General features: G+C 38.0%; 3 protein-coding genes across 3 annotated transcripts; 1 reads left to right on the forward strand and 2 right to left on the reverse strand.

Moving 5' to 3' along the window:
- Window positions 1-670: 670 nt before the first annotated feature.
- Window positions 671-4039, reverse strand: LOC113713681 (RPM1-interacting protein 4). The gene is made up of 4 exons (XM_072062297.1): window positions 3046-4039; window positions 1589-2119; window positions 1173-1367; window positions 671-992 (listed from the first exon to the last, which is right to left on the reverse strand). Exons 1-4 carry the CDS (start codon window positions 3052-3054, stop codon window positions 963-965), a joined length of 765 nt encoding a protein of 254 aa, XP_071918398.1. The 5' UTR covers window positions 3055-4039; the 3' UTR covers window positions 671-962.
- A 6922-nt stretch (window positions 4040-10961) lies between these two features.
- Window positions 10962-14011, forward strand: LOC113713687 (uncharacterized). Its single transcript, XM_027237474.2, has 2 exons — window positions 10962-12156; window positions 13386-14011. Exons 1-2 carry the CDS (start codon window positions 11877-11879, stop codon window positions 13754-13756), a joined length of 651 nt encoding a protein of 216 aa, XP_027093275.2. The 5' UTR covers window positions 10962-11876; the 3' UTR covers window positions 13757-14011.
- Window positions 14012-15525: 1514 nt separating this feature from the next.
- Window positions 15526-17823, reverse strand: LOC140013190 (putative pentatricopeptide repeat-containing protein At3g25060, mitochondrial). The gene has a single exon (XM_072062303.1). The coding sequence runs from the start codon at window positions 17692-17694 to the stop codon at window positions 15655-15657; it is 2040 nt and encodes a 679-aa protein (XP_071918404.1). The 5' UTR covers window positions 17695-17823; the 3' UTR covers window positions 15526-15654.
- Between the last annotated feature and the right edge of the window lie 8 nt (window positions 17824-17831).

Consider the following 17831-nt stretch of genomic DNA (forward strand, 5'->3'; position numbering starts at 1 on the left):
TTGAATAAGTATTTGAAGCCTGGCTCGCTTTATCAGGTCACGTCCCTGCAATTTGTAAATTGTAATCCGCAACCTTTAACTTATTTTGGTTTTGCACTTGCGTCCTCCTTTTCTTTTTCAAATTTAGCTGGGAGGTCAGTGGAAATTATTAACTTGCATCATAAACACAATTTCGAAATATTTTTTTATCTTTTCAATTACATTTTTTTATTTCATATATACATTACATAAAAAAAAATGTTACAGTAATTATTTCAAATAATCCCCTATCAAAAAAGACATCAGTATGTGTGTCTTATACTAGACACTCATGCAGGAGGCCCAAGGTTTTATACTAGACAACAAAGAGTATTTGGGAGAAGAATTAGGAGGACAAATCCAATGAAGGCCTTTTTTAAATTGAAATGAAAAGCCTGGTATAACAATCCATGGACACAGGACAGCTTCCATAGCTTGGAATTGCTATCCTGCAATATGCATGGGGTCTTGCGGCTGTGCCAGTATATACTATACTTGCGATTTTAACCTTGTCCTGGTTCATACATTATTGTCTGTTACAGTTAGAAAGGCTAATTTAAGAGTGCAACAAATCTCTAACTATCTTGCCCCTCCTGATTTGTGTTTGTGGAATTGGCTTGAACATTGGCTCTTGCGCAACAACCAGCAAAAATGGAACTAAAGGCAACATCCTTTTTTAATTAAAGAATCTGCCACTTTTCAATAATTTTGTATTTCAGAAAAAATGTAACCAGAAATTGGTAGCTACATCGTACAACACTAGTTAAGATTTGGCACAAAAACACTAGTGACCAGTTCCAGGACAAAAGAAGACCCGAAACCTTAAATTTATTGTCCCAACCAACAAGACAAATTGAGAGGGGGGGAAAATGCACCAAAACTCCTTCAGGGCTATTTACAGGTCCATCAAATGGGATGAATAGACACCAGAAGGTAAAAATTCCTCATTTTCCAAACCATGGAAAGCAGCATCCCTGCAGAGAAGAGCAAACAGACACGAACGCTTTGTCATGCACTGATATGAAACCAAGGATCATAAGAGGCCACAGTTAAAACGACAGTTGAAACTTGAAAAAGGCATAGGAAATATGAGAAGGGCCCTAGGTTGAAAAAATCACTGGGTCGATGGTTCTTGAATCGATTGCACAGCATACCTTACGATCGCCACTGGCATTTTGCTTCCGCTTCATGTGGTAGGATGGCTCGAAATTATTGCCTGCTTGGAGATTTGAGGGGCCGGTATGCCTTTCCTCGCGCACCTTGTTGAAAATATGAGTGTAATTATCAGCTGATTGAGGATTGTTCTCGTCCCAGTCACCAAATCTTGGAACAGCAGCACCTCTATCAGGCTGCATTTTACATGAAGGAAGATGATCAGCAACCAGATCAAGAACAGAAACCACAAACACAACAAAGCACTAAAAAAAAAAGAGAATCTTTTGGAAAGGATAAACATGTCCAGCGTGCGTTGAAGTTCTAAAAACAAAGTCAGATCCCTGCCCTGCAGTCTGAAATCATTGATCCATGGAAGTTTGAAGATTAGATTAGAAAAATATAAACCACAACTTACACTTTCCTCCACTCGACTAACTTGCTTCATACGGGACTTCCCATATGTCCCATGGCTGCTGTCATGCGAGCTCTTTCCATCCCAAGCAGGAGATGTGCCACCTCTCCCTGCTAACTTTGCCGGGTGATGTGAATGTAGTGGCGACCGCTCGAAGCTGTGCTCAGACCCTGCACTCTGTCTGGTTGGCCGACCAGAATTGTGATGAGTTGACTCACCGGAGGTCCTGCGGCCTGGATTATCAGTACGTGCAGGAGAATCCACAAATTGCCTGAAATTACCATCTTCCCTACTTCCACGATACTCGTGCTGTGCCCTTACAGCTCCCCGTCCCACTGGTTCCTCCGTTTGAGGTCTAATATTAGAGGGTGCTGGAGATGGGGGAGCAAACTGGCGAAACATTTCTGGATTTTCCTCGGGGTCGTTGGGATTTATCATCTTTCCACCTCTACCTTTCCTTGCATTATCGAAGTACCGTGTGTAGGGAACATTTTCTTGGCTGTCCCAGTTGCCAAATTGAGGTACATGGGGGCGCTGAAAAGTGACAATTACAAACACGCGATTGTTATTTACTCAAATATGTATGGCTTCACAAAAGTTTCCAATTAGTTGTAGCAACTATTCTATGATTCTCATCAGTTGAATCTAATTCAGGGTTCGCAACTCCTCCAGTTTTTAAGAACTCAGCAATTCCAGGCCATGGTTGTTTTTAGCAGTAGTAACACATACCGTGAAAGCCCATAAGAGTGATCAATAAAGACACATATTTCTCTATACCTGGGGCACTTTGATAGTTTGTCCCCAGTAGAAAACTATAGAAATCAACATTCTCCCATAATATTCCAGAATTTCCTTCTTCCTGTTTTCCTTACTAGTGCCTCGCAGTCTCTTACTGGAATTGCAACAATCTGACTACCCAACCAAATTAGCCATATCATTGCGGGCGTAAAATAGAAGACACAAAAGCACGTGCAATGCAAACCCCACATTTTATCTTTAAAGAGCTAATTAGCTATCTTAACCCCATCACCAATCAGAAATGCAGGAACAACAAACATAAAAGCCACCGCCTAATTCATCCAGAACAAAAGTCAACTCTATTTTGTCTTCGTACTTTAACAACTGGAAGACAACTGCAGGACACAAATCACCCAAGACATGGATCTCTTTGGGGGGGAGATGGAAAGAGAAAAGGCAAAAAAATTGTCAAGAAACCACGAGGGATTCAAAAGAAATAATACTTACAGCGTATGGGAGAGAAAAAAAAGAACAATTGAGTTGGGCCATGACAGATTTTAATCCCAATAACAGCGTGGTAGCAGCCATTGGAATATAAACACATAAAGTAAATAACTTTCATATATAACAATCCATTTATAGCATAAAAAATCACAAGAGTGGTGTGAAAAAAGTAAGAACAGGTTATGAAAAAAAAAAAAAAAGGACGAGATAGAACTTACTGCTGCCATTTCGATGTTGATTAAAAGCCAAGAAATGGCAGTAGAGGATAGCTCTTTTCAGCAAAGAAGCAAATATGATAGAGAACAGCAAATCAAGCCTTCTCTTCCCCAGGGAAAAAATGAGAAAGCTCTTCAACTACCCAAGAAACCAACGGAGAGAGAGAGAGAGAGAGAGAGAGAGAGAGATGGGGCAATTAAAGATTTAAAGAGGATTTGTAGCAGTAAGGGAGGAGAGAAGAGAGAAAGGTACATCAACCATTGACGCACGCCACCGATAAAAGTTTTGACCATTCCCATTCTTCTTACCAAGTCTTCCCTCGTCTCGTTTACGAAGTCTTCTTCACCGTGTCAGAGAACGAGTTACCACGGAGTGGGAGGAGTACGAGGACTAGACCAGATTTAAAGTTAAAACAACATATAGTAGTAAAACAAATTTAGCAAGTCAAAATCAACTACTAGTCCGAGTATTCAACTTCGGCCCCTCCTCTCCTCTGACCATGAAAGCGAATACTGCTACTAGTCTACTACTACCACTTCAGTCCAGTTTTTTTCATTTTTGCTGGTCTGTCTTTGGGGTTCAACAATTCACACCAGTACGTACAGTACGGTACAACTGGGCAGCTAGCTAGCGTGCTTGCTTGGCCCTTAGTTAGCTTTGATCGGCTGATGACTGGTCTTCTTCTGCTCATCAGCTTTGATCAGCTGAGAAAAATGGTCGATTCACTCTGTATAGGTTACTAGTAGTAAGTACCGTCCGATGACCATGGAAGACCGAAGTTGCACCGCATAAGCCTCTGAATCGTTGTCTGTCATTCTTCTTCCCTACTTGATTTGGAAGTAGGCTGAGACTCATTTTACTAAGAAGTTAAATCATTTTGAAATCCAAATCATGAATAAAGAATTATACAGTTAACTGTCTGTCATCTTCCACGAACTGGAAACTTGAGCTCGAGTGCATAAACCAAGATGATGATTCTCCTCTTATTACCAAAAAAGAAAAAAAAAAAAAAAAGGCCTTAATATCTCAATCTGGAATAATTAATTGATTTCATCAAGAATGAATATAGAAGCAGTCATATTAAATATAAATATGCTACGCACCCGTAATTGCTTACGTAATGAGAAGCGGGTGCAAGCTCTGGACGATCACCTTATGCACGAACTTTTCATGGTCCCACAGCCCCATGTAATAATCCACGTCACCACGCGTAAGAGTGTTCTTTTTTTTTTTTTTTTTTGTGACACAGGGGTGTCCGGGTCAATCCTTACGGGGCCCGACTAATCCCCTGCTGCCCGAGTTCGGCGCCCCAACCCGACCAAAGCAAGATAAGTGCACAGGCATCCCCATAGCGCATTTTCGAACCCGGAACCTGAATGTCCCAAGGGAACGCTGCTACCATGTGGCTAAACCCGTGGGGGCGCGTAAGAGTGTTCCATTTACACATTATTTACAACTGATTTACATATACACTGATTTGTTTGAATCATCGATACGTTTTTCAGCCACATTTTTATTTTACATAAATTACATTAAAAAAATGTTACAGTATTTTTTAAAAAAAATTATTTCAAATAATCTGCTATCCAAACACACTTTCTGAGAGTTTCTTGTTACTTCACAACAAAAAAAACTCTCGATTTTTATGTATTTATTTATTTATCATTTTATAATGCTCTCTTGGGCAAGATTTGCGAGGCCATGTTAACATCATAGTCTTCCGTGACTGTCAAATAAACAAAATAAATGCAACTTAATGCGGAGAATTCTGTGGTGGTGATGGCAAAGAATAAGAAAAGGGCGAGTTGATGGTTGGTAGCACAGTTAATGGTTTGAAAAGAAAAGAAAAATACATCCGGATTCATTCAACCTGAAATCCTTTTTTTGTAAACTTGCACCTCATTGCCCCCCCCCCCAACCAACAAAATTAAATTGCTCTTCGTCTTCGGTGGGTTGATTGAATTCCAACTGGTATTTTAAAACATCAATTCCTCATTGAACTCAAATAGTTGTCAACGAAGACCTTAGCGCAAGAGGTCAAGAAGAAGAAGAAGAAGGACAAGAGAAGAAGAAGAAGTAAAGGAGCAGAGAATCTTCAGACTACTGAAATACATTAATCTGCTGTCGGCAAGCCATCCATACATATGACAAAATGCAACAGCAATTACAGCTGGCATTTACTCTTTGTCCTCCTTCTACTAATGTTATGTTGCCCAACTGCCTCTTGCATTGTACTATTTTTCAAGCATCAGTTAGAGCAGCACTTTTTGATGCAAGATTTTTTCTGGATTCTAATTAATGTGTTTGGATTGCAATTTTCTAAAGAAAAAATTGTTACATTTGCCCGTTGACACATTTTTTTAATCACCTTTTTATTTCATTTATACCAAATCGTTGCAGTAATTTTTTTATAAAATACTTAGAAAAATGCAATCCAAACATAGTCTTATTCTTTTTCCGATGGAAAATTGCAGTGTCAAAATGTTTAACATTTGGATCTATATAGAGACGCACACATATCTTTGAAATCAAAACAAGAGAAACGCTACAGGGAAATATCACAATTTCCGTGCACCATAAGATTGATACTAGAAGAGGATTTTCCTTTTTTTTTTTTTTGGGTGATGAAACTTGAAGAATTTATACTAACAGTTTTGGTCAGATTATATGTCAAACTTTGGGAAACTAATGCAAACGTTGTCATTGTTTAAGTTGGAATTTGTCATTTTCATGCAAATAGCCTGTTTAGACTTGGGTAGAGACTCCCTCGGGCTCGGCCCAGCCCACATAGAAAGTTAAGATGTCCTTGTCTTCCGAGTGGAGTTCGAGCGCAGAAGTCGTACTGGATTGCCGTTGGCTTCGAGGCCCAGTGAAAATGTGGGCCTGACTTTGGACTCTTCCTTCCTGTAGAAATCCGGCCTACGTGATTGATCATTGTTATTGTTTCAAAGACTCTCAATTTTGCTTCCTTAACGAGCCACAATGGTACCAACACTCCCCTATCCTTGGCTAACGACGCAAAGTTGGGGGTGTTGGTTAAGTAATGATTGGCGTGAGGAAAATTCTGGTGTTGATGCCTTGGCCAAAGTGAAGTTTGAGCTTACAATTGGGTACCGCGCTTCTTCCAGATTTTGTTAAACTTTTGTTAGCGACAGACACTAATGGCGTTTCTCACTGGCAACTTGTGACTTGTGAGTGTATAGTCGCCCTAGGCAAAAAAAAAAAAAAAAAAAAAATCAAAGAATACAAATAAACCATGTACAAGTAAAGGGAAATAACTCACCTCTCACTAGGGGTGGCAATTTTCGACACGACTTGAAAACACGACACGAACCTAACACGAAATTAATGGGTTTGGGTTGAGGTTTTGGGAATTCGGGTCAGAATCGGGTTGGACCCGATGAACCCGAAAAGAAAACAGGTCGATTTCGGGTCAACCCGTGGTGACCTGATATGACCCGATATGACCCGTTTACGAATTAAAAATAATTTAATAAATATAAAAATAATTTTATCTAACTAACCTAAGTTATTCTTTTTTTCAAAGGCATTAATTACTTAATCATAAATGAATTTATTTAATTTGTGTGAAGTTGAAATTATTATATTTGGACAAATAATATATTATATTATATTTTACTTTTATACTGTTTTAATTTATTTTATATTTTGTTTGGGATAAAACAATTTTACGGTGTTTAATTTATTTTAGATTTGGTTTGGAATTACTTATTTAAATTTTTATTACTTGATTATGTAATTAGTTTTGTGAGAAATTAATTTTATTAGAAATTACAGTGATAAATTAATAAATTAAAATTAAGTTTCGGGTCGACCCGTCAACCCGTCAACCTGAAATTTTCGGGTTCGGGTCAGCATACCTGACCCGTCACGGGTTGGCGGGTCGGGTTCGGGTCAACAGATTTTCTGGCGGGTTGACCCGAACCCGACCCGCCAACCTGATTTGGACCCGAATTGCCACCCCTACCTCTCACCATTAGCAGATTCTTTTTCTCGAGGTTATTCCCACAATTTAAATTAAACTACAGTCATGGCCTTCTATTACATTTGATTTTAAAAGTGAATGGCAAAAAGAGTTATTAAACTATTCAAAATAACACGAGTTGATTATCCCAATTTCTTTTTTTTTTGGGGCAAAAAGTGTCACTCGATTCTCCGAAACTAAGGCTTTTGGATAACTTTCTATTAAATTAACCGAAATTGCAATTTTTCAAGGACAAAAATGTACTCCCCCGTCCCACTTTGATAGTTCTGTTTCTTTTTCACACAGTTTAAGAAAAAGTTGTTAATTTTGTTGGAAAAATAAATTTAAATTGCTATTTTCCTAAAATACCCTCACATTAAATAGAGTACAACTTTATGGGAACTTGAATTGATGGTAAAAAAAGAATCAATTCTCATTAAATGGGGTAGGTTTATAGTAACAACAACTTACATTGAATAAGGGCATTTTAGGAAAATTAAAATACAACTGCATTCTTCAATTGGAAAGTGGACTACAATTTAGGACAGACGAAAAAAAAAAACAGGACTATCAAAGTGGGACGGATGGAGTATAAATAATATTACCTCGTTTTCCTCCCCATTCCAGGCGTAGCAACATCCTCTGTCGCCTTCCTGCCACCTCTTCCTCCTCCACCACCTCTACTGCCACTTCCTTCTCTCTTTCTCTATTCAGTATTCACCACTCGTCACCAACTTCTCCCATTTTCCCCATTTTTACCCTTGAAAACCTACAAATAGTAGGTCAATTTTTTTTTTTTCTAATTGGTTTACCCACTAAATTGGTCAAAATGATTCTAAAGCTCGCTTTAGGGAGTTGAGTAACTTTTTCGGCCAAAAAAAAAAAATGTTCGGTGACTAGTTCATGCCAGTTTGAATAATTTAGTGACCATTTTAGCTATTTACTATAATTTTAATCTTTGCATTGATTCTTCATGGAGCTACCATTTATAAGTTCTAGCTTTCATAACTGATCTTGATATATGCACTAGGGAGGGACAGCCCGCGTGACGCGCGGGAATTTGGTGCTTGTGATTCAAGGTAATTAATAATTATTATTTAATATTTTGTAGTATAGGAACTGAAGTATGATGATTTTATCATGTGATTTTAATAGAAAAATCATAAGTTACATAGTGAGTCAATAAAAATAATGTGCAATGAGACATCCTTATCGTTATACTATATAAGAATCCGTTGTGATCAAAGGTTATGTTTGAATTTCAACTGCAAAGATAAGGGTAGTTTGAAAATGTAAGAATGTTTGAAGTGCAATTGAAAAGTATCCAAAGGTCTCTTCTAAAACTTATTCAAGATGATAAAACATTTTAAAGTATCAATTGGGCCCTTCATCTCTCGAATCTATATATGTTCGTGAAAAATCCCTCAAGCAATACTTCTGATTTCTCCCTTGACTTAAGCTCAACCTGAATTATCAAGTCAAGTTTATTAATCAATCACTTTGCGTCCAATCTAATCTAAAATAATTTTATTTTTGACTAACTATTTATATAATCTGGTGGGTATAATACGACTTAATCACATGTTTCTTACAGAGATAATAATGCCAAAAAATAATAGATAGATAAGAAACTTAAGTGGTCTTTTTCAAAGTTTTGTAGAAACTATTCAGATTTGGTGTTTTTTGCTAGGGGCATTTCTTTATAATCTCATAAATAAGTTCAAATCTGCATAATTGTTAAAGATCTGAATTGAAACTATCTTGATTATAAAAAATTGGTGCAAATAATATTTTCTAAATTTGAAATTGTAGAAAATGGTAACTAAAATCAAAAGAAATTCCTCATATGAATTCAAATTGCAAACTATAGGTAGAAACTGCTTAATGATATTTTTCAATGTTTACTTGTATAAGTATTCAATATAACATCTCTACTTAATTGACTCGTTTGAACTATGGATAATAGTTGTTTCAATCAAATCAAGAAACATTATTTATCATTATACAACATACAATTATGAGTAAATGAATTAATACAATGCAATCAAAATGGTGTTGTAGTTAAAACATTTAAACTCATTAAGTTCCACTACAAATTCTTTTAGATAGCATAAAAAAGCAAATTTTTTGTATTTGAAACTATATAAACAGTATAATACAATAACGAGATCATAACATGGAAAGCAAATAGAATGCAAATGACATCTTAGTACTATGTAGCATGATTAATTTTCTTTTTAGTTTAAATGAAGTACAAAATTCTAAGTTAATAAATTTTACAATCATAAAATTCCCAATTAAAATAAACACAAGCTGAATTCCAAATCATATTACATGAAAAAAAGACTACTTGAACCATAACTGCTGGAATGTAGTCAACAGATCCCTGGAGTCAAGAATAATAGGAGAAAGTTGATGAGAAATAAGATTATTTGACTTAAATAAAGAGATAATACCTTGGCTGAGGAGGAGAAGATGATAAAATTACTTTTCTGATTTTTTTAGAAAGTGACAACATTATCTCAAATTGTACTTTGACCAGAGACAGAATCTCTGGGATCTACTACGAAAAACAATACAATTAGTCAGTTTTTGGAATTAGAAGTATCAAAAGGCAAACTATATGGAGTTCTTGAATAAACCAATCATCAGAAAAAAAAATACAATCGAAAAAGACAAATCCAAAGAACTCACCTAAATTTAAAGGAAAAGTTATGAATTCCACCAAATATTTAATAGTCATAATAAAATCAAAGAGGTAAAATCGAAAAAGAAGAAAGGGTATCGGCTAAACATGGGGACATAAATATGATAATTGATTGTTCAGATAATAATTAAGTTAATTAATTGTAATTAAAAGCCAATTATTTAAACATCCAATTAATTCCTTAACGGATGAGAAAGGTTTCAGGAAATTGGAAGGCTTGGATGTTAGTATAACAAATGATTAAAAGGACTTTTATGTAATTCTATCAAAATACAAGCTTTATTCAGTTGTACTTGATACTCAACTTGGTACCAAACATTGTAACATACCAAACCTGCCCCTAACCTTAAATGTTTGAAAGGTTATATAAGTAATTATAGTGAAATTAAAGCTATACTGACTTGTACTCAATGTTCCAATAACTCTTCAAACACTCTCATATTTCCAAAATAGCTTCACCCCTGCAGTTGAAATCTAGTCCTAAACTCGTTCTTATATAATATAAGGATATTAAAAATATAGAATTTTTTTTTTGGAGACAGTAGTATATGGTTTTTTATTTTTCTTTTTACAAGAACTATACATTGACTAATAAAAATACTTGTTGCATTTCAAATGTTGATTTTTAGTAAAAGGAAAACGCACTAGTAACAAAATAAAAGTATTCTTAATTTTTCTTTTCTTTGTTTTCCTATTGCTAGTAGCAAGATAATAAACCTAACCAGTATGGACTACTACGAATGGCAATGGACAAGCTTGGGGTGGGAAATCTCTCCTACATCTTCAACTGGATCTATTCGAGAGATCTATTGGAGAATCGACGGAGATTATTAAACAATTATCGAACCAAATGAATGTACTATGGACACCTGCATGGATTTAAGACCAAATGGCTGTTGATCTCTCACGGATTTGGGGCAGTATGACCGTCCCTGCACGGTTAAGGGCCAAGATTTGCCCTCAAAATTTTGTGCGGCTGAAATTATACCATGTAACTCGATTTTCGCGCCAAGTGTGGGGCCCACCACTATCTGTTCTGAAAGTACATCCTGTGAAAAAAAAGTTACATCGTGTTTAACCAATATTACGCGCAGTGCAAAATGAGGACAACGGGCACAAACGGTTGCACCATCCGATCTCTCACCCATCTTCTGTTGCCGGGCTCTCGCTCTATCCCGCACCCCTTTTCTCCGTATATAAGATTATAATTTCTTATATCTAGATTTGTTTATGCGAGGGAGGTGTGGGGGTTGGACCCCGTTTAAAGGCAAGGGAAGAAAATGCCCTCCTCGATCCCCGCCCATTCCTCTCCCAGAGGACACCCACTTCAGTTGCTATCCCTGTAAACCACCAAAGAGGAACCCCTCTGACCTTTTTTTGTTTTGGTGGAAATTTCTTCCGAATCTAAATCCAATCACTCGCCAACTTGCTGACCCACTCGCTAACGGCTGGTGGTAGCAAGTAACTTTTGGAATGCTTGGCCCGCTTCCCTTCACGCAGTGGTTTCCCCTCTTCACTTGCATCTTCTTACCTCTTCGCTTTGGACTGTTAAATCCACCATTTCATCCTTTGTGTTTTTTCTTTTTTAAATTAAATTCTCCTTCCCTCCTTCTTCTAAAATTCTAAATAGACTAATGCCAACTCTTTTGCTTTAACACACATCCTCTAATCCCCAAAAAGTGGCAGAGTAAAGCGTCTCCTTGGAAAGTAACCTTCTTTTTCATTTTCCAGCTAATTTGCTAGATCTGCTGCCTTAAACCGTCTCACTCTTCTAAAATCTGGAATTTTAAGCTTGGGTTTTCCAGGTTATAGGAGTGTTATGGATATCAAGACTCGTCTTAATGAAGATTTCTAGCAGGGTATGTTCATGGGGTTTTCAAGATTCAACATAACCAGGAATTGGTCAAGTATAACTTTGGCCTGATTGGAAGTGCTTAATTAGGCGAGCTTTTTAATTCAACTACGTCTTTGTTTTAATGGATAAACCTGAAGGTTTATGCGCAGATAGCTCACTGTATCTGAAGATTTGGGGGTTTAGTTCTTTTCTATGAAAAAGCACATTTTCAATAGAGATTAGGAATAGTAATTCCTGGTGCAGGTTAAACTGTTTATCTATTTATTTACTTCTTGGGGCTCTCAAGATGATTCAGTTGCTGTATTTGGTTCTTTTTGCTGAGGGCTTGGTAGCATTTCTTTTAGTGGTAAAGATTGGGCCATTAAGAGAGCTGGTAATGAAGGGTTTAGATCAGGTGAAGATGAGAAAGGGCACCGTTTTAACTATTGCTGGTACTTTTGCTGCCATTCTTCTTTCAAACTTCTTCAGCATTGTCAAGATTCAGAACAAGGGTGCTAAGCTTGGTACCATGTCACCAATGGATCAAGTGCTTTGGAGGACCAACTTGCTTGAGGCTTCTCTCATGGGTATTAACCAGCAATTTTTTACGAGTATCATTTAATTTTAGAGGGTTTTTAATTTGAATTCTGCTACTTAATATGTTTGTTCTCTGGATTAGTATATTTATAATTGCGGCTAAGAAGTTTGTGTTGGTTAAGAATTTATCCTTTTTCTGCACTTGTTTGGAGGAACAATTCCTACTGCAAAATGCAGTGTTTAGCCACGAAATTCACAAACGGAATCATGAGTCTCAAATATGAAATTCCATAGGATGCTGCTAGCCTTTTCTCTTGGACAATCCTATAAAATCAGTTCAAACACAAGAGCTATAGGCATTATTAACTTGTATGATAGATTGATCGAAAAGCTACTGAAGAGAGACTTCATTAATTAAATTTGTAAAAGTTAATGTCTCTAACATCTGACAGTGGTGTTTTGATAGCATAGTTGGGACTTTGGTTATGTAACTCCATAAATTGCTACACATTTGCATGGGAACATACTTTAATGTGTATGAAGTGCTTTCTACACGGAGATGCCTCACCTCTTGCTGATTTACGACTATTTACTCAATTCATGTTGTGAATCCCCACCTTACAGGACTACCACTTGCACCTGTCTAGCATCTATTTTTACCCTTCAGTTGGTCACAGGTTAGAGCTAGTAGATCACTTAAGAAAAAGGACTGTCATAAGTAACCTCTGTAAAAGGTTTCTAGTCTCTAAGTAATAAGGAGAGCACAGGAGCTCGAGCTTGGTAGTTAGTGAGTCTCCCTACAATCTATTGGCATCACTGGAGGGTGCTACAGGTGAAGGTTACTTTTTCTGATTGCACGCTTTTAGTAGCTCACTGCAACTGAATTATGAATAGGATCTAATCATTTTGTGGTAAAAAAGTATATTGAGTTGTTACATATGGCTGCAAGCTAGATGTCAGTATTTTCGTTTCTCCATATCATCTGTTGGTGTCATCAGACTATGGCTACCTGTGAGGAAAATTATTTCAAGTTCTCTTCTATAGCGGTTGCATCTGTTAAATTCGGGATTGAATCTCAAACTTTTATTGAACGAGTATTCTAAACTGTATCATGTGGGAGCCAATATATTCATTGACAATTCCATATTGTACATTGCATGTCTTTCTCCTATACTTGTTAATTCATCATACTGTGTAATGTTGTCTGAGTGTTGTGACTATTTGGCAGTTTTCTTTCTTCTTGTACTAGATTGGTCCCTAAATGGTATCTACTTTGTAGGGTTCTGTTTGTTCCTTGGATTTTTAATTGACCGTATGCACCATTACCTCCGAAAATTGATTGGATTGAGAAGTACAGCTGGAGCTTTGAGAAAAGAAAATGAAAGGCTTGAAAAAGATAAGCTGCAGCTTAAAGAGAAGGCCGAGAAAGCTGATGAGGAAAGAAAGGTAATGAAGAAAGAGATCTCTAACTTGACAGAGAACTTAAACAAGCTTAAGATGGAGTCTGCTGAGAAGGACAAGAAGGTTGAAACTGCAGAAGCTCATGTTGCTGCTCTTCAAAAACAAGCCGCTGATCTACTTCTGGAATATGACCGTCTTCTAGAGGATAACCAAAATCTTCAAAACCAAGCAGTAGGATACCGTGGTTGAGAGATCAGCTTCTAGCAGTTCAAATTTGGAAATTTTGGCTTTCAAAGTTGATATTGCCCATATATCAAGTGAACACGAAAGCATCATGCCTTGTCTGAGGAAAAAGTTTTGTTGGCGGAATAGAGTATACTCCTTCCCAATTCTTCAAAAGTTTTGCACTTACTGTCGGATACTATGATGCTTCATCATAGGATGTTCTTTCGCAAAACCAGATTGTCAATATTTATTAAATTGACTTGGCCATTCCTTTGAAAATGCATTCTATAACCTTTCATATGATTCAAGCAAGTCTCTAGTAAGTCTTGAAAACTTTAGCTGGAATGCGTCGTTTCTCTTTTAGTGTGAGGAACTCTTTACTGCTCGATGTTCCATTTAATATCTAATTGTTCAAGAATCCAGATGACCACAAATATTTTCTTAAGAAACATCAATTTTGCCCCGATTAATGAACAATACACTACTGAGTGTTTTTTCCCTCTGGAGGTGCTGGAGGTTCAAATTAGAAATGACAATATGGTGAAATAGTAATGGTTTTTCCCCCCTTCCTCTTCATATTGCTAAATGGAAGTCCCATTGAAGTGGGAGCACAAGTTGAATTGACACCTCTTACAAATTTCAGGTGCTGAGGGTTTTTTAATCACCTCAATCCATGTTTGCTGCTTGCCTTGGCCATATGAGCTGATGCATAAAGCAGCAGAGCAGTTAAGCAACACCATTCTAAAATTGCACCGACTTTTCACGGGTAATAACCGATCTCGATTTTTCACAGGTAAATGACCGAGTATTCCTCGCATAATCAGTCGGAACCAATTTGCACCGAGTAAAATGCAGTCACTGTAATGGTTGGGCCAAGATCAAATATGCATCTACTGCTTCCGCAGAAGTAGCTCTGGGTGAGCAGTTGATGCCCTTGGGTTAGCAGCCATGTTGCCCCGGTAGAATCCCTCCAATTACCCTCAGTGAGTATTTTCTGGTGCAAAATTTGCCGATCAGTGGGTCTATCTGAGTAATACAAATCTTCACACAACATGGATCTTGTCTGTGAGACACTGAATCAATGGCAACTCTAGGAAGACCCCGGCCCGCCGGGGGGTGGGGGATACAAAAGATGTAGAACCGGGCATATGACGGGAGTATCTGAACCAAAAAAGTCAGCTCAAGGAATTGGAATCTCGATTTGTGCTTGTCATCCTTGCGTGGTGGCCATCGGATGTCCCCGAAGGGACAATTGGATTCTGCAAAAACAGTTCCGCTTGAGAGCTATGCTAATAATAATAATAATAAGCGCCCTAGTATTCAGCTGACAAAAGTAGAGCACATGCCTGGCCTGTTGAATTTCCTTTATTTAGCATCTTAAAGACTTCATTGCCTCGTTTCATAGTTGTTGCAGAGAAGAGAACACATTCTAGGGCAACTAATCCAATTTGAAAACCAACTTTTAGAGTAGTTAGCCACTAAGAGAACTTTAAACCTCGACTTGGATGTAGCTTTGATCCCTTGACCTGCATTTTAAAAAATCCATGCATTCCTGGAAAAGTTTGCCAGGGGGTGCGTAGGTACCCGTTTGAACCGGTGGTGGTTCAATTTCTTTTGGGTTCTCCTTAGGCTTCTTTAGGTCCCCTCCTCCTCCTATAGAGTATGAGCAGGTTTAAAATAGATTCTATCGTATCCGGAGGATAAAAAAAAAGACTAATCCAATTTGTAAGTGTAACTTTTAAGGTTGAAGGATTCTATTTGTGTAACTCCCCGAGAGAGAGAACCTTTCCAAACTCTCACAAGTCCCTGCCTCATTCTTGCACCAGGCTCTGAAATTCCCCTACTACTAAGAAGACTATTTTTAGTCCATTGCACAACTTCAAGATTTAGAAGTAAAATCAGTCTTTAACTGATTTATACCTTCACCAGTAATCACAGCATGAGCAGATTCCATCCTTGAAGTGGTGGAATCGCTTGACATCCCTCACAATAATCTCTCTCTTTGTTATTGTGGAGATGAGCTTGATCACCTCATGGCAGTCACCGCAGACTCTGAGGTTCTTCGTGATCAGCAATCTGGTTCCGGGCCCTGTGTTCAGGAGTGCAAAAGCAATTGCAAGTCTCTCACTATGGTTGCACAACATTTTCACTTTGACATTCTCTTCAAGATTGTGCAACACAAAATCAGTCTTAGGACTATAACCAAGAGCTATCATCTGCTGCTCCAATTTCTCCAAAAACCCTGCAATCTGTTTGTATTGAGGGTGACTCTTATCTTCCATAAGAAAAGCATGGATTTTTCCCTTCACTTCAACAACACTGTGACCCGGTACTTTCTTCATCCCTCTCTTCTTCATGAGCTTCCTTATTTCCATAACCTCATTCCACATCTTTGCTGCACCAAAGAAGTTTGCTACGAGAGTATAAATTCCGGAGCTATCTGGGTTTAGCTCAATAATTTTCTTTGCAGCCAATGCTCCAACCAAAAATTTCTTGTGGTTGTGGCAGCCAGACAGAAGGGCAACCCAAACAGCAAGCCCTGGTTCACATGTCATGGAATTTATCAGGCTTTGAGCCTCATCAACTTGCCCAGCTCGAGCCAAAAGATCAACCAAACAAGCGTAATGCTTTTCACCGGGCTGGATGCCATATTCTTTGACCATGAGATCAAACCAATATCTTCCTTCCCCTACTAGTCCTGAATGACTTAATGCTGAAAGAAGAGAAGCAAAAGTTGCATGGTCTGGAATTAGTTTTGAGGCAATCATCTGGTTGAAGAGTGAGAGAGCTTCCTTTCCATGGCCATGGATCCCATAGCTGGAAATCATTGCATTCCAACATACCAAATCCCTATGACGCATCCTATCATATAGAGCACGGGCACAAGAAATGGATCCACATTTTGCGTACATGTCAATCACTGCAGTACCCAAAACTTGATCCATTTCAAGCCTTCTCACAATATATCCATGTATTGACTTGCCCAATTTTGAAAATCCAACCTGAGAACATGCAGCAAGGGCACTGACAAGCGAAACCTGGTTGGGTTCATATCCCGATCTCTGCATCTCTATAAATAATTCAAGTGCGTTTGCAACAAAACCGTTCTGAGTAAAGCCAGAAATCAAAGCACTCCATGAAATTATACTCCTGTAAGGCATTCTCCAAAAAACATGAGAAGCAAGTTCCAACTCTCCAATCTTGGCATACATATCTACAAGGCTAGTCTGCAGAACAACGTCCATAAGAAGATCATTCCTAATGAGGTAACCATGAATGGAACAACTCATTTTCACATCCCCAGTATTTGCAAGAGCCTGAATCAGTCCCAGCATCACGACTCCATCTCCGTCAATGCCCTCTTTCTTCATCAGCTGATACATATCCAAGGCTTCTCTCACCTTCCCACTCTGCACAAAACCAGTTATCATTGCAGTCCAACAAACAACATCCCTTCTGGGCATCTTTCCAAACACGTCCATTGCCTGATCCATCTTCCCACACTTGGAATACAGCTTCAACACAGACGATCCAACAAAAACATCATTCCCATACCCACATTGAACCGCTCTTTTCCAAATTTCCTCGCCCATTTTCAAGTCCAACAAATCTGTACATGCTTTGATTGTCATTGTGAAAGTTGAACTATCAGGTTTAGCTCCTTCATGACTCATTTTCCTGTATAGTTTTATAGCTTCACAAGGGCAATCTTTACGTGAATAAGCAATTATCATTGCATTCCAAGCATCTATTCCTGCGTTAGGCGATTTCACGAGCAGTTTGTGGGCAAGTTCGAAGTCGCCAACTCGGCCATAGGATGATATGAGTTGAGCAATGGAAATCCCGTGGCCAATTAAGCCAGATGAGACCATCAAGCCATGGAACCTGGAAACGGATGCTCTGTCTTTACATTTTTGCATTAATTGTCTTAGGTCCTTGGTAGGCCAATTTTTCAATCGCATTGATGCCGAAGAAATTTCACTTAGCTGTGAACATAGGAGCTGATTTAGATTTTAGAGTGGGCTCAGTCTAAGTCTAGTTTCCTGACCTCAAAAATCAAAGACAGATTTTTTTTATTTATCTGTCCTTTAGACACGGA

This window comes from Coffea arabica, chromosome 1e (assembly GCF_036785885.1).
Source record: "Coffea arabica cultivar ET-39 chromosome 1e, Coffea Arabica ET-39 HiFi, whole genome shotgun sequence".
Taxonomy (NCBI): domain Eukaryota; kingdom Viridiplantae; phylum Streptophyta; class Magnoliopsida; order Gentianales; family Rubiaceae; genus Coffea; species Coffea arabica.

Bases quoted from the DNA above. Each gene is read 5' to 3' on its own strand.
- LOC113713681 (XM_072062297.1), bottom strand. The intron at 1,368-1,588 runs GTAAGTTGTGGT...TGTAAAATGCAG, and splicing joins TTAGTCGAGTGGAGGAAAGT to CCTGATAGAGGTGCTGCTGT. The intron at 993-1,172 runs GTATGCTGTGCA...TCTTCTCTGCAG, and splicing joins ATGCCAGTGGCGATCGTAAG to GGATGCTGCTTTCCATGGTT.
- LOC113713687 (XM_027237474.2), top strand. From the start codon at position 11,877: ATGATTCAGTTGCTGTATTTGGTTCTTTTTGCTGAGGGCTTGGTAGCA. The intron at 12,157-13,385 runs GTATTAACCAGC...TCTACTTTGTAG, and splicing joins GCTTGAGGCTTCTCTCATGG to GGTTCTGTTTGTTCCTTGGA.
- LOC140013190 (XM_072062303.1), bottom strand. From the start codon at position 17,694: ATGCGATTGAAAAATTGGCCTACCAAGGACCTAAGACAATTAATGCAA.